Source organism: Panthera tigris, chromosome A3, assembly GCF_018350195.1.
Source record: "Panthera tigris isolate Pti1 chromosome A3, P.tigris_Pti1_mat1.1, whole genome shotgun sequence".
Taxonomy (NCBI): Eukaryota; Metazoa; Chordata; class Mammalia; order Carnivora; family Felidae; genus Panthera; species Panthera tigris.
This window is the reverse complement of record NC_056662.1, coordinates 123098480-123113600: the sequence shown is the minus strand read 5'-3', so window position 1 is coordinate 123113600 and position 15121 is coordinate 123098480. Positions and strand designations below refer to the sequence as shown.

At 47.8% G+C, this 15121-nt stretch overlaps 1 protein-coding gene across 1 annotated transcript in view; it reads right to left on the bottom strand.

The window, feature by feature from the left end:
* Positions 1 to 13230, bottom strand: part of APOB (apolipoprotein B) — a 38690-nt gene extending 25460 nt beyond the window's left edge. Inside the window, exons 1-14 of the mRNA XM_042982424.1 lie at positions 13170 to 13230; positions 12859 to 12897; positions 11576 to 11691; positions 10229 to 10374; positions 8113 to 8266; positions 7120 to 7275; positions 5480 to 5604; positions 4745 to 4830; positions 3396 to 3615; positions 2377 to 2604; positions 2044 to 2161; positions 1790 to 1936; positions 890 to 1101; positions 385 to 622 (exon numbers count right to left, since the gene is read on the bottom strand). Coding sequence (XP_042838358.1) covers positions 385 to 622; positions 890 to 1101; positions 1790 to 1936; positions 2044 to 2161; positions 2377 to 2604; positions 3396 to 3615; positions 4745 to 4830; positions 5480 to 5604; positions 7120 to 7275; positions 8113 to 8266; positions 10229 to 10374; positions 11576 to 11691; positions 12859 to 12897; positions 13170 to 13230 — 2046 coding nt within the window. The remainder of the gene's footprint in view (positions 1 to 384; positions 623 to 889; positions 1102 to 1789; positions 1937 to 2043; positions 2162 to 2376; positions 2605 to 3395; positions 3616 to 4744; positions 4831 to 5479; positions 5605 to 7119; positions 7276 to 8112; positions 8267 to 10228; positions 10375 to 11575; positions 11692 to 12858; positions 12898 to 13169) is intronic.
* Positions 13231 to 15121: the final 1891 nt, after the last annotated feature.

Sequence of the window (15121 nt, the reverse complement as noted above, 5' to 3'; positions counted from 1 at the left end):
ATTTGCCCTTTTCCAGAAGAGGCAGCTGAAGTTCAGAGAGGATAAATAATTAAACAAAAGATTCGGATTGAGAATGAATTTGGGGTTTGAGCCAGATCAGTCTGATTACACAGCCCATGCGTTTTCTTGGATTTTGGTTCTAAGGACTTCTCTGAGACATCTGCATTTCCGTTAATACTACAGAGTCATGCCTCAGGTGACCTCTAGCTGGAAGGCAGGGGGGCAAGGGAGGTGGGAAAGAAGAAGCCCTCAAACAGTTGGTATGAATGAACTGCCTGAATATAATTCCTCCCCAGGCTGCCTCACGGCTCCCTCAACTTCCTATTTGTGGTGTTGTATACAACAGGAGAGAGGACGTAAGCCTCTTCTTAGTATCACACATACCTCAAAGAGGTCCGCTGGAGCAAATCCAAAGACAGTGAGGGTTGTTTTCAGCATGCTTTCTTTAGGAAGGTAATTATTTGGATCAAATATAAGATTTCCTTCAATTTTGGCTGAGACTGGGTCAAGTGATGGAAGGGAAACAGATTTGGAGAGGTGGTAGTTCCGGGAAAATTTTGTGAAGTCCATGATGGTTGGGAGTTGAGATCCTTTCAAAGCATCTTCCACTAAGCTTTTCAAGCTAGATGGAAAGAAGGAGTGTTATTTTTAGCTTACATGTCATATTACTAATCCATTGTCTGTCCCATCCCAAGGAAATAGGGATTGCCAATTGCTACTAAAAGATTTGGGTTTCATTTGCTCAAGAGCTTGGCTCAGGTCTGGTGCACTTTTGCATGAATGTTGCCCAGGAGAAAGAACACTCCATAAGGGTAGGCAGTGGCCTTTCGGAATGAGGTTTAGAATTCTACCACTTTGTTTCAGATGGGGGAACATTACTCCTACTTACTCTTTGATATACAGTTCTTCTGAGTTTAAGATGTTGGTGATGTGGGAAGCCACAAAGTTCTTCACTTGTTCATTCTGTTCCCATGGGAGAAACTGGACAATCTGATTAATATCTGACTGGGAAGGGCCCCTCATCAGCATGAGATAGGCAGCCAGTCGCTTATCCCCTGGAGAGGCATCACTGAGGAAAACCCGAAGAAGGACTTCCCGGACCTGTAGCCAAAAAAGGAGACTATTACCACTGTCCTTTGGTCAGAACACAGAACATGCCTGGCAAACACTGGTGGGGTCTGCTAGCAGTTTATTACGTGCAAGTTGAATTTCTTTCTAATAACTTTCCAAATGCTGGTACTGAATCTTCTCACCAGTATCCCTCAGAACAACCAGCTCCAAGGAAGGGTCTCAGAAGACTCGTGTCAAATGCATGTTGCATTCAACTATACTAACATACTCAAGTTGTGACTTGATGAAGGGATGCTACTAGGTGAAAGTAAAGTTGTTTTAACACAAATTATTTCAGTGTGGGAAGGGGTAGTGAGACTGTGGGGTGAATAAATAAGGCATTTTCCAAAACTCTGGAGTCATTTCCACCCAAAGTAGGGCCAGGTCGACAATCCTAGTTTGGGAAGACTGGGGAAATCAGGCATGTTTTCCTAAGATGAGTGGCGGTTGATCTGGTAGGGGGGAAGCATGGAGCTAAAGTCTCATATTCTGAGTGCTAGAGTAGCAGCATGGTCCAATATTTCTCTCTTGTCCACAGTCAGGTCAATAGGCTTACTGAAATTGGCAATTAGAAAGCAGTAAAATAAAGTAAGCTGAATGATGAGATTTAGAATCTCATTCCAAGTCCTTGTTAATCTGAATAAACTTTTTACGTTTAGACATCCTCTGTGGACTTAACCTCATCTTTAAGTTCCATTTTCCGCAGGGCCTGGATGGCAGCCTTCTGAATCAGCAGTGATGGCTCTGAACTTTGGATACATTTCAGGATCGAAGACGTGAGTCTTGGGGATACTGTCTCCATGGTTCTGCCAGTATTTCCAATGACCTGCATTGAAAAGAAATGAGGGGGAATCAGGGTGCAGAATGAGAAGTAGGGGGTATCCAGGAAAATGCTTCTGAAATGATGTATATTATACAAAAGACCAAAAGTACCCTCAGAATCAAGTAGGTGTGATCTTCGTTCCCAGTGCAATCATCGCGAATCTGTTCCAACAGGTAATCAGCAATGTCCAGCAGGGCCTGGGTCACCACAGGGTTTGTCTCATGATAGCTACGGAATAAGAGTTAGGACTCAGCAAGCATAGCTAGGTTTACCTTAACAAACTTGTGTGTGCAGATTTCTTATTTCGGGGCTTTACTCTCAAAACGGCCAGTGGAAAAACAGTGTACGCGTAAGAGTCTGGAAGTGGAGGGTAGGGTATGACCTTAGTACAGAGATGTAGGGTCTTCCTCAACTCCTGCGAGGAGGGCCAGTGTGAAACTCACTTGTTGACCACGTGACCCAGAGCATATAAAGTGGTCCGGCTCTGCTGCTCCTTTGCTGTGCTGAAGATCTCCTGCAGCCTCTCGGCCGAGGGCTCTGGCATCAGGGCCACCAGGTAGGTCACAACATCTGTCAGAAGGGGGTTGGCCTTCTCACTTCTCAGCCACTGGAGGATATGAGTGTAACACTGGGGCTGTCCACACTGAATCAAAGCTTGTAAGGTGACGGGGCTGAGAAAGAAAGAGCAGAGGATTACGTAGATCACCTTTAGGCAGCTCCATTATCCTTGGCTCATGATGCTCCTCTGTCAGGAGTGCCCTGATCTCCTGTATTCACTCTCCAAATCTGACCATCTTCCGAAATCCAACTTGTATCCCAGGAACCAGGAAGCCTTCCCTATAAGCACTATCCCCTGGGGAAGCACCATGGAGGAAAGTCTGAAGAAGGACCCCAGATTTATCACCAAAAGAGGACAGTTATCCCCGTCCTTCGTTCAGAACATAGAACATGCCAGGCAGACACTGGCATGGCCTCATTTTGGTCCTCAGTCCCTCCTCTGACATTCCCAGCACTTAGAGCCAGTGCCTTGAAGTATAGAGAAATCACGGTATTACTTTGTTTGCCTGAATTCTCTCTCCACTAGCCTAGGATTCCAGAGGGCACAGATGTCTTTTTCTCTCAAACTTTCCAAGGTGCTCACCATAGAATGAGGTATTAGATTAGTAGATATCCATCAAAATGTGTGAAGTATTTCCCTCCTATATTAACACACAAATGCATATCTGCCTTGAATGCAGTGTGTGTGTGTGTGTGTGTGTGTGTGTGTGTGTGTGTGGCCCATGGAACTCTAAGCATGTTAGCTGATATTTCTCTATCCAGCAAACATTAACTGATTGACTAGTTGATTAGCTGGATTGATATTTTAATGGCCCCTGAGGTTTTCTGCTTGGCCAACGTTTGAAAGTTCAGCCAGATACCATAGGTCATACGAAAGATATGGTTGCAACCATTAAAGAAATACCTGGACACCTGGATCAGCTTTGGCAAGAGGGATGTGATTGCCTCATTGTTGAGGCCTCTCAGCTCAGTAACCAGTTTATTGAAGAGGTTAGCTCTCTGGGCATTCTGGTCAGAGACGTGTAATGTTTGCAGTTCCTGCAGAGTCTTCACAATGGCCTCGGCCTGCTTTGGGGGTGATGTGGATTTGGTGATCTCAAAGGCCAGACCCACCTCCTCGGTACCTGGGAGGAGGAAAGCGTCAAAGGGATTCCTGCTTATCTACATTTCAACCACCTCTTGGTCTACTAGAAACTAGAAAGTAGGGAGGTATCAGCAAAGAAGAAAAGAAAACTATACTGTACTCGATGCCTATTATGTATCTGTCTCTGTGCTAGGTATCTGACTTCAATGTCTTTTACTTTAATGCATTTGCTCATCATACTATCCATATGGGTGGCTATTATTCTTCAATTTAAAGATAAGGAAACTAAGATCCATAGCTGAGCAACTCACCTTGCCTAAGACCTCTCTGAGTGTAAGAGGCAGAGCCGTAATTGAATCCCAGCTTGTCTGAATTTGATATCAGATTACCTCTTTACTGGAAGGAAGCAGAGGAGGTGCTATGGCTGAGGCTAGACCCACTGGTGCTCACCTGCCATCTTTTCCAGAGGGATCAGCTTATGGGGGGATGACCCTCTGTGTCTCCTCCATCACCCTGCTCTGACCCATGCCAGCATATGTGTTAATGTGGGAAATGTGGGGGAATAACAAGGGAAATGTGGTACCATGGAAAGAGTCCTGACTTAGACTAGACATGGGGGCTCATTTTGCATCACTTCTAATATTCAGAGACCTTGAGTACATCACAGACCTCTCCATGTGCCATTTTCCCCTCTGTACAGTGGGTATGAAAGTCCACATGAGGGAATGCATAAGACAGATTTAAATACAAGACAAATGCAGGGCTAGAGTTGGACTAGAGATCGCTAAGGCTCCTTCCTACTCTAAAGATGGATTCCTGACCCCAAACGCCCTCTCCCACTTCCCTACCTCATCCAGGTTCCAGGCCTAATTACTGGGTGTATAAAGTTGTCAGATATACCAAAGGTAGACTTAGGAGGCCAATTTCCTATTTCTGAAAATCTGGGTAGCTTTGGGACACTTCTCCTTTTCTTTTGTCCCATCACCACTTGACATTCTGAAAGGAACATGCTTGCTCACTAGAGTGGCCCAGAGCCAGAACACCAAAGCCTGCTGGACTCATTAGTCAGCAGACATTTCCTAGGACCCAGCAAGAAGCTAAGCCATGATACATGGTGTTTCTTGGGCAGACTTCCCAGCCCTGGCAACTGTGTGCACCTAAAATCTTACCTTCATCAAAGAAGCGGCTGTTGATCTTAGGTGTTTCTTCAAGTTTCAATGTCTGTGTAACCTGTGCCATCATCCCATACTTATTCCTGGTAACAAAGGAAGTACATCATGTCATGGATGGTCAGCTCCTCAGAGCGCACTGTTCTTTTCATGTTGAGTGTTTCCCTCGTCTCATTTCTACCCAAATCCTGCCTATTTTTCAAACCATTAAATTCAGCCTCTTTGATCCCCTCGCCCGCCAATGAACACCACCTACCTCCACCTGGACATGCTAGCTGTCTTTCTTTCAGAAGGACATCTGTACCTTACACCTCTCACCAGTCTGGAGTGCCCAGAGTATAGGGACTAATTTGTGCCTTGAAATTCCTGTGTATTACCCTCAGCACAATGCCAAGAATGAAGCAATTACTCAGTAAATACAAGTTGATGGATCAGGTTTCAAAATGGATTGGTATATCCAAGTCTCTGGTCCCCATCTCAAATCCTCCATAAAACTGTTCTAACTCTTAAAGTCTGGGTCTCAGATACATTTTGTTGATATCAAATTATTTTGCATGCCTAAGATTTTCCTGCTGAATTTTCTGTTTGCTTGAAAATGGCGACAGGGATGGGCTGTGCTCTGTAGCTCCTCATAGCCTCCTCCAGGCACAGCCTCACCTACAACAGGGCACCCGACAAGCACTCATCTTACACCGACTCCATAAGTGATGAATCAGGGTGCAGAAGGTAACCTACTTGTAGGAAAAAGGCAGGAACACGTGTTGCTCCTTACAGATGGCTTCTGACACATGCTTCTTCTTGGGGTCCAGAGTGTACTGGCAGGACTGGTTGCTACTAATCAGAGTTGACAAGGGGCCGATCTGTGAATGGGATCGGGAAAAGCATTTTGATCAGTTCCTGAGGCTTGAACCTGATTCTTCTGCAAGGGACATTTACCTTCGAGGAAGATGGGAGATGGGAGTTCTGCACCACTAGATAAACTCAGTTAAAGAAGGGAACTTGGTACTTGACATTGAGACAAAAGGATGCAGCAACTTGGCATACGCCAAGCTGAGTCAAGCTGTACTCTTCTTATTCCACCCCGATGGACCTCTCATCCTGTACAAAGTGTATATAACCTGGTATTGTATGCATACTCACCCACTGCACATTGACACTCGACAAACTACTGCTTCTTAAGTTTTCTTTGCCTAGAAGCCTGTCCTTAAGGCTCTCTTGCACTTTTACATCCTTTGTATCTTTCAGGTTCATGCTCCACATCCTCCACGAATCTTTGGGTCTAGACTGATTGATGCTTGCCCACCATTTCTTCTAAGTGGATCTGCCAACAGCTCTGCCCAGTGAGCTGTTTGAATAGTTGCTTTCTCCTTCCTGGTTGGAGTTAGGATTGCTTGTCTGTACTGTTCAGTGTATAACTTTATCAAGTATGCCATTTATTGTCCTTTATTGGCATGTGTAGGAAACTTGTTCCTGTATTAGACTGTAAGTACCCTGAGGGGAAAAATCCATGGTTCATCTGCCACTGTCTCTGACCCTCAGTGCTGCCTAGAGTAAGTCTGAGCATACAGCAGGTGCTCAAGATAAGCCAGTGCCTTGGCCTCTTTTGATTGTGGCTCTTGTCATCAGATGCCCTATTTTTGGCCCCAAGGACAATGACCAGGAACATTGCCAAGCATGGCAGTGATTGCTCAAGACCTTCCAATTTACTGAGATAAGCTGTGATTCACGTCCCACAAGATATTACAAGGCATTGGGCAAGCTCTGGTAATGTGGTGCTGCATGAGCCCTGTTAAGGTGACAGCAGAGAAGGTTAATACTAAGGGGGTGGCCTAGACAAGAAGCAGAGGGGCCAGGTATTGATCAGGGTTGTATATGGGATGAAAGGAAATGACACTAGAATGGTCTTGGTAATGTCACTCCATGGGAGTGAGGGAGAGGAGAGCAGAACACAGGTCTTGGGGCTTCCTCAGAGGTCAGATGCCTAGAGGTGGGGGGACATCCAGTTCTCTTATAGGAAAGAGTGGCAAGTGGCTTTGCTGCCCTACATTAAGCCCTAGAACCTTCTCATGGATGGACAGTCATTATTCTCCATCGATGGCAGAAGGTTTGGTGCCAGTGACAGAATAACGGCAAGAAAGACAGAGCTCTGGGCTGAGAGTCAGGAACCTGATTCTTGTCTTGACTTAATTAATAACAGGCCATGTGGCCTCTATCAGTCCTTTCCTGGTTTGGTCCTCAGTTTCCTGCTGAAATCTGTATGAAGATGAGGCTGGGTTGGATCTTCTCTGAGATTCGTACCTGCTCTAACATTCCAGAATTTTAATAACCAAGAGGACTGTGCTCAGTGCAAGGAGCGATGTGGGTGTGAAACTTACCATGCCTTTGATGAGAGCAAGTGGGCTAACTCCTGTGCTAATGGGCTTGAAGCGATCACACTTCTCCAGGTTTCTTTCGATGGAGATTCCTGTTGCCACATTTGCCTTCTTTGTTTTAACAGTTAAGTCACTGGAACAGTTTCCATACACAGTATCCTATGCGAGCAGAAGAGACAACAGGTTTATCCGATGGATGTGCGAAAGCAGCCTTAGGTGCTTCAGAGGGGGTGGGAAAGGAGCCTTGGAGAAAAGGCAGGAGCCATATGGACAGGGAGGGGACTTTCTTCCTCTTAGGCAGAGTGTGGGCATTGCTGCTGCCTGGCTGGCCAGAGGCAGAGTAAGAAAGCCAGTTAAGAGTGGTTCTGGTTCTGATGCACTCCAGCTTGGCCTCCCAGGACCCAGCTAACTCTGACTTTTTATTCTGGGCTCTCAGATCATTTTCTCTATTGCTCATTTACGGCATGTATTCCAATCTGCCTTGTATTTAATGTATCTTGGTTTTCTCCCCAGACCACGAGAACTCCCTGAGGAAAGGCTTCTGCAGGATACATCTCTGTCTTCTCCAAGTGTGGTATAGCATAGAACTTAGAACTCAGTAAGGGCTCAGAAATGTTCCCGGGGCTCAAGTAAATTGAATTGTCTCTCAGATTGAAACTTGAAATTCTTAAGAGAGGCTGGCAACAGATTCAATTATTTTCTGTGTTGAAAACACACACAGGCTTTACTTTGTGACACCTGGTGGGGATAGAAAAAAATCAAACAAAAGAGTAGGGTGGCCAGGACTCCTCAAATACTGCTTTCAAATGAAGCCAACTTGCTCAGCCTGTTCACGAGGATCCACCAGTGAGCCCAGGAGAGAGGGGGAGCCTTGGGTACTGTGTAGCAAGCCATGGAGCCACATGAATAACCCACTCTACATACACAGTGGGACCTGGCTCAAATATGTGAAGAGGAGTTCAAAGGGCCACTATTACCCACTCTCTGAGCTCTCACCAGAAACAACACTTGCTCATCCTCTTCTGTCTCTGGAGGAACCAGGAGGGCAGAAATGATGCCCCTTTTGATGTTCAGGATGTGTTTAGGCTCCTCCTTCTCTGGGTAAAGTAAAACTTGCTTCCCTTCAGGAATGGCCAGCCTGAGTTCGTACCTGTTCCAGAGAGAGTGTGGTCACGGAAGTGTCTTTTCTCCACTGTGAGCCTGTTGGACGTAAGCTGGATCACTTTGCAGCCTCCTTTTTTTTTTTCTTACCGTTTTTTTCATTTTGCATCTTTTCTTTACAAATGTACCTACACATATACACACATTTTTCAAAAAAGTATAGAAATATGTGTATATTTTTGGCATTCTTTTACTTCTTTACCTGTTTTCGCTTGACTCACGCATCCCGTATCTGTTTGCCACCCACATCAGTCTCTGCTGACGTGCTCTTCAAGGAACAACCCACTGGGTATTTCATTTCTATCTCCACACGCAGGCAATCCCATACAGAGGTGTGGGGGTGGAAGCATTTGCACATAAAGATTTTTTTCATTGCTTGTTTTATACAAACGACATTGTGTTTTCCACATTTTTCTCTTTCTTGCTTTTCTCACTTAATTATACTCCATGGAAATCCTTTGACTCGTTTGGTAAAGCTCTAACAGATTTTTTTTTTAAAAGCTATAGAGCATTCCCATTTTATGGTTATATATAATTTATTCAGACATTCTCCTACTTAGTGGCATTCACTTTATTTCTGGATCTTTTTTTCCCCACACGAACAACACTGAAATAAACATCCTTATGCATATACTACTGCTTTTCTTTTCACGGGCTAGAATCCCAGAGTTTTGAAATTGCTGTGTCAAAGGCAATAAGTATTTTTAATTATAATAGCTATTGACTATCGGCTCTCATTTCTACCACCAATGCATATGTACACTTTTCCTCGGAGGCCTGCCAGCAACAAGTGCTGTAGCTGTTTTAAATTTCTGTAGTCTTATGGGCATAAGGTGATAAATACCTTGTTGTTACCTTAATTACACTTCCTGACTACTAGCGAATTTGAGCTTCTACTCATATGTTTGTTGGGCAGTCACTCGTATGTGGTCTCAGATCGTGTCTGAAGCCCATGTCAACTATGATCTTAGGGACTTCCCTCTGGGGACTCCCTTTTGGGGATTCAGGGCTGCACCTTTTCTAGTTAAGTCAGCAGGAAGAGAAGGGGGCCAGGCACATCTCCTACAGCTCGACATCCTCACTGACAGTTTCAGACACAGCCATGTGGGCTTGGAAAGCCTTGTGGTGATCAAGAGCAGGAGTCCCTTTTGTTCGGAGAGAGATAAGGACCAAAAAGTAACTCCTAGTCCCTCCTGTCACTGCATCCCTCTCCCTCATACACATTTAGGTCTTAGAAAAACTATTGGTGGGAGTCAGAAGCCTCAAGGCTTACTCTGCAGAGGAAGGACTGGCTTTCATGTCTAATGTGTAACAAATTGAAGATGGAAAGAGAGCTCCTGGTGCTACCAGATCAACGAACCTCTATCACTGCTTGTATTTATTTGCACACACTTAGGACACCATCAGCTGTGATTCGGACTGGAGGCAGGGGTGATGTTCAAAATATTTAACAACTGGTGTCACATAGACATTGATCAGTCAGAAGACACACCAGCTGTAAACACCAGGAATGGCCTGGTCAGCGTGCACCAGCAGAACGCTCTAGACTAGAGACTGGGCTTGGTCTCCATGCTGAACAGACCCCGCACCACCATGAGTAGCCACACCAACAAATCCTGCTGGACCCCCTCTTCCCCAACGAAGAGCACTAGGTTCCTGTCTCAAGGAGTTTTAAAGCATGAAATTATTTGAGAAACACAGTTAAATGATAATTAGGGGAACTTCACTAGGGGAGGGTAAATAATGCTTCCTCTTTCTGATTTTTGTGACAACTTAGCAATTCCCTGATCCGTGGTGAATACATAAAATACTTATTCTCACACACATGCCTCCTATAAACACATAGATTCATCCCTCACTGGACACACACACACATGCAACACACACACGTATATGCACAATACATGCAGCGACTCCCAGAGTCAGAAGTTTACACAAGCCCGTGCCTTACTTGGACATGGCAGCAGCAAACTCCTCAGAGTTGCTGGTCTTGTGCAGCAACGGCTTCCCCCTGGCATTGAAGCCATACCCCTCCTTCAGCGCACACTGGCTTGTCTTGAGGATGAAGCTACACAGTTGGGGCACCTCCAGTTCAACCTGGGAAGAGGATAGCAGCACCTGAAGACTCTCCACCAAGAATGTGAGCCCCTCCACAGCCCAGGCCTTACTCTTTAATCAGGACACTACAGGCAATCCACTGGGGACTGTGATACCTGCTCCCCACGCCACGTGGGTCTTTAACATGCCTTCTGGGTCCCCCATGAATCAACAGACTTAGTCCGATTTTGGGTCTTTTTTGCATTCTGAGGTACCAAGTTTTTTAAGTCTGCCCCTGTGCATGTAAAGGAGGACTTATTTTTGTATTGGTTCTAAAGAGGCATGACTGGTTAGAGGGAATGAAGCCTGGGAGCAAGAGGAAGACCAACAGGAAGCAGGAAGCAGGCTATCATTGGTTTCAACACCAAATGTTTCCTTAATGTCACCACCACCCCCCCCCCCCGCCCCAGACCCCATTGTTTGTATCTATCTATTAGGGCCTCTTCAGAGCTTCTCGTAGAGCTGGCGTGTATGGAGATCCCTAGTTGTCATCTAGCACTGTTAAAGAATTTTCTGCAATGATGGAAATGTTCTATATTTGTGCTGTCTGACATAAAAGCTGCTAGCCATGGGCACTTGAAATGTGGCTAGGGTGACTAAGAAACTGAATTTTAAGTTTTACTCAATTTAAATAGCCACATGTGACTAATGGCTACCTTAGTCGACAGCACAGACTACGGGGCCCTAGAAAGAAGAGGTCAATGTCTCAGCCTGACTTTTCTTCCCCAACACAAATCCCAATAGTGGCCCTTAGATCCGTTCCATATCAACATGGGCATGAATACAGTCATCTGAACCACAGGTAAAATTTTATTCAAGAACAAACTGCATGTTTAATTTTTTTTTTTCTTTTTCCTTTTAGCAAAGACACTGTTTGGCTTAGAGTATCAAAACTGCACTCCAGAATGCTTTCCTGAGATGCCCACCTCCCTTGGCTCACCCACTGGGCTTCTCTCATCATGTTAAATCTACCGTCCTGCAATGCTGATAGTCTAGATATCTATTCCAATGGCATCTTGCAAACGAATGGAAAAATAAATCTGGTTGGCAAAATTTTCTGTGGCAGACAACTCAGCAAAGTGGCTGACTTGCAAACTGAGGGCCAGTCCCTGCACTTTGAGGTCACAGCAGTCCTAGCATAAGCTGGGTTTGCTCAGCCGTGGACTCCGTGCCTCCGGGTGCTCCTCCTCTCCCTCCATACCTTACAGTTGATCCTGGTGGTACTTCTTGCATCAGCGGCCCCAGGAACACCACTGGAACTCTCAGCCTCATAGTTGTACACATACTTCCGGAGGTGCTTGAATCGAGTTGCTCCTTCTAAAATGGGGAGAAATAGGTCAACTACGTAGCAGATAACTCCCCCAAGGATAGTCAACTCTGGGAAGAGAAGGGCAGTGGCCCAGATCATAAAAAATGGTAATTAAACTAAAATTATTATTTTCAAGTTTATTTATTTATTTAGAGAGCGCGAGAGAGAGACAGAAAGGGGGGGGGGCAGGGGCAGAGAGAGAGAGAATCCCAAGCAGGAACTCAGGAACCATGAGATTATGGCCTGAGCTGAATCAAGAGTCATACACTCAACCAACTGAGCCACCCAGGTATGCCTAGACTCAAATTATTTTTAATTGACTGCATTATACTTTCCCTTTACAGATTTAACTTCCCCACTGTGTTTCATTGAGGATAATGTTTACATTTGATGGTATTTTGGATGTATCCTCTGAGGTGAAAGGAGGGGAGCGTTAAACAATGGGGCTCAGAAAGTCTACAAGAGAAACCAGCAAATACCTCTAATACCTTTCCAGCTTGAAAATACCACAATTCTGTGGCTCTTTTTTGGTTCTCACAAATCCATGAGGCAGAGTTCATTAAGTTTTAGGAGTATCTGTCTTAAGAAAACCTCAGGGAGGAGTATCTGGAGGTTTCCATCGTGCTGGAGAGGAATTTGCCTAACAATTTGAGAAAAAGGACATTTGGGGCATGAGCACAGATGCAGTGACGCGAGATGGACACAAGATGGCAGTGCTGCCCCATCGGAGGCCAGCCTCCCGCTCTCAGGAAAACACTGAGTACCACCGCAAGGCCAGCTCCTTTGACCCCGAGAGGTCAGGTAAATATGAAGGACCGGGGGGCTGGCTTCTGCACAAAGGTTAAAGTCAGCATTTCCTCACCCTCATATGTTTCGAATTAATGATTAGCCACCGATAAACAGATGGTGATGTCTCTTTAAAGTGTCCACGGGCCCACAGCATGACAGTTCCTTCCCCACCCTGCCCTAGGCCATGCTTTTGGGACAGAATAGAACAGCAAGGAGAAGAGAATTGAGCTCCTTTGGAGGTGGGCAGAGGCCCCAGGAACTGGCTTCCTGGGGCTCAGAGCAGTGCACACCCATCCCAGCATCCCAGCATTTTAGTGAGCTGGCGTGCAGCAGGGTGGGCTGGGGGGTGGGGGCGCCCTTCCCTGCCCAGTGGGGAAGCGCCTTACTTGGGCAGCTGGGGCTGACGTTTTCCAGCACCTCGTCTTCTGTAAGAAAAGGAGAAAGACATTGGTGGTCTCTCCCGTCTTCCGATGATGGGCCCCAGCGTCTCACCGGGAGGGGCACCGCAGGGGTCTTCCAGCTTTTAGAGGAGAAGCGGCTCCTGGAGAACCCGCTCCCCAGCCCGTGCTCTCCCCGCCCCCCCACCGTGCTGCGCTAGGATGAGGCCCCGCCGGCCCTTTTCTGGGTCCCCGGCGCCCCCGGCCCCCTCCCCGAGGACGCAGCCCCGCGCGCCCGCACGCCGGCCCGCCCCACTCACGCGCCCAGGCGCCGGCGGCCGCCAGCAGCAGCAGCAGCAGCGTGGGCCTCGGCGGGCCCATGCCGACGGGGTGGGCGGCTCCCTCGCTGCGCCTCGCGGGAGGCCGGCGGGCGGGCTGGCTGGCTGCTCAGGGACGGGCACCCGCAGGCAGCAGCCCCGCACCCGAGCTAGGAATGCGCGGCCAGCGCCCGCGGCCCATTTATACCGGGCCGCCCGCCCAGGCCGCAGCGCCCTGGCTTCGAGAGAGCGCGCCGGGCGAATTGCAAAAGGTCCAAAGGGCAGCCGGGCCTGTTTGCTTTTGCACACCGGGCTCGCCTGGCCTCTGAGCTCCAGGAGGGGCCGGCCGGGGGCCTGAGCCCAGACCCAGCCAGGGCCACGGCAGGCCTCTACTCCGGCCTGCTTAGAGTGGGGCCCTGGGTCGGGGGTGCTTGGCGCCTGAGAGGCCTGCCCCGGCCCAGCGGGGACTTCAGGAGATGACCGAGCACGTGGACAGAGCCCACCCCTGCTCCCTGCCCCCTGCTCTGATTTTGTAGCTATTTCCAGAGCCAGTCCGTAACAGACTCTTGGTTGGGACGTTTTCCTTTCTTTTTCATTTTGGTGGACTTTGTCCTGGCAGGGTGCCCCTAATGTTCATCAGTACTGTGGCTGTGCGTCACCTGCCTGGGATTCAGCCCACTGAGCGGAGCAGAGGGAGAGGGGAAGGAGGCCTGGTGAGCTACGGACTGGGTGTTCTGAGGAACCTGGTCTCATTCTCCTGCCTCACCCCCACCATCTTCTTGGAAAATTGAGGAGAGAAGGCTTTTCCCTACATGCACCAGCTCCTGAGTTTCCTCTCCAGTGAGGAGAGGAGGTGGGGGAGGGGGGGGGGATGGACAGGGCGTGTTGCCCCTACACACCCCAGAGCCTTCTCCACACATCCTTCCCTTCTTCCCACAGGAGAGGTTGGCCAAGGTGCGCTTCCTCTCCCAGCTGTGGGGAATGCCGCACCGCATGGCTACTCAGCACCACTGGCTGTACTGACCCAGAAGCCATCCTAAAGCGGGGTGGATGGGCTGGCACAGTGGGGGGATGGACCGACGACTGAGACTGGCCTGTCCACGAGGCACCTCCAGTCTGCCTGGGGTGACAAGATGCACGGACAGGCAACTGCTGCTGAGAACTGCAGGTAGACTGTCAGGATTGTGAAAGTGCGTGGGGTGTAACTGCGGGAGGGGTGCAGGGCGGGGGTGAGAGTGAGGGGCCTGAGCACCAAGGCCCGACAGGGGACTACTGGATGCATGAGCATGTGCTGCTCAGACTAGCGCTCATGGTGGCGAGCTGGTGCTTGTGTACATTCAAGTGGAACAAACTACTTGTGAAGTGTTGAGATCTTCTGGTGGTGAGAAGGATGGTTCCAGAAGGGTTCCTTCTGGAACAACGTTTGCCTTGTTGTCCCCAGCACTCGGGGCCACATTTCTCCTCATTCGTGTTTTGTTGTCTTTAGCCAGGAACTCCTTGGGCAGCTAAATTCCCTGCAGGGGTTCAGCTGCTTTGCATCTGTGCTCTGTTAATACGGTTAAAAGTCTCAGCTGGCCATGCTTGCGCCTCCGAATTGTGGAAAGTCTGGAGAAAGGATCCGTCCCCAGCCCCATTTCTCTGAGCATTTGATCAGAACTGTTTTGTGACTGACCTTCCACCGGGAGCTGGTGTTAGTATTTCTGGAAGTGGGTTTTCACTTTAAAGAGGATGGGTGAAAAATTTAGGTCTTAAGAACCAAAAGGAGGTGAGAGATGAAGTCACTGTACTGCTGTCAGTGTCCACAGACCACATCAGTTTTGTGATTTGGGAATCAAAAATGGATCTGGTATCTTGGATGCAGAGAAAAATCGTGGGGTGTTTAGATGCTCCTGAGCTGTCATCATCTCCAAAGAAGGAAGCCCAAGACTTGGAAACATGGGGGGTCAACTTCTTTA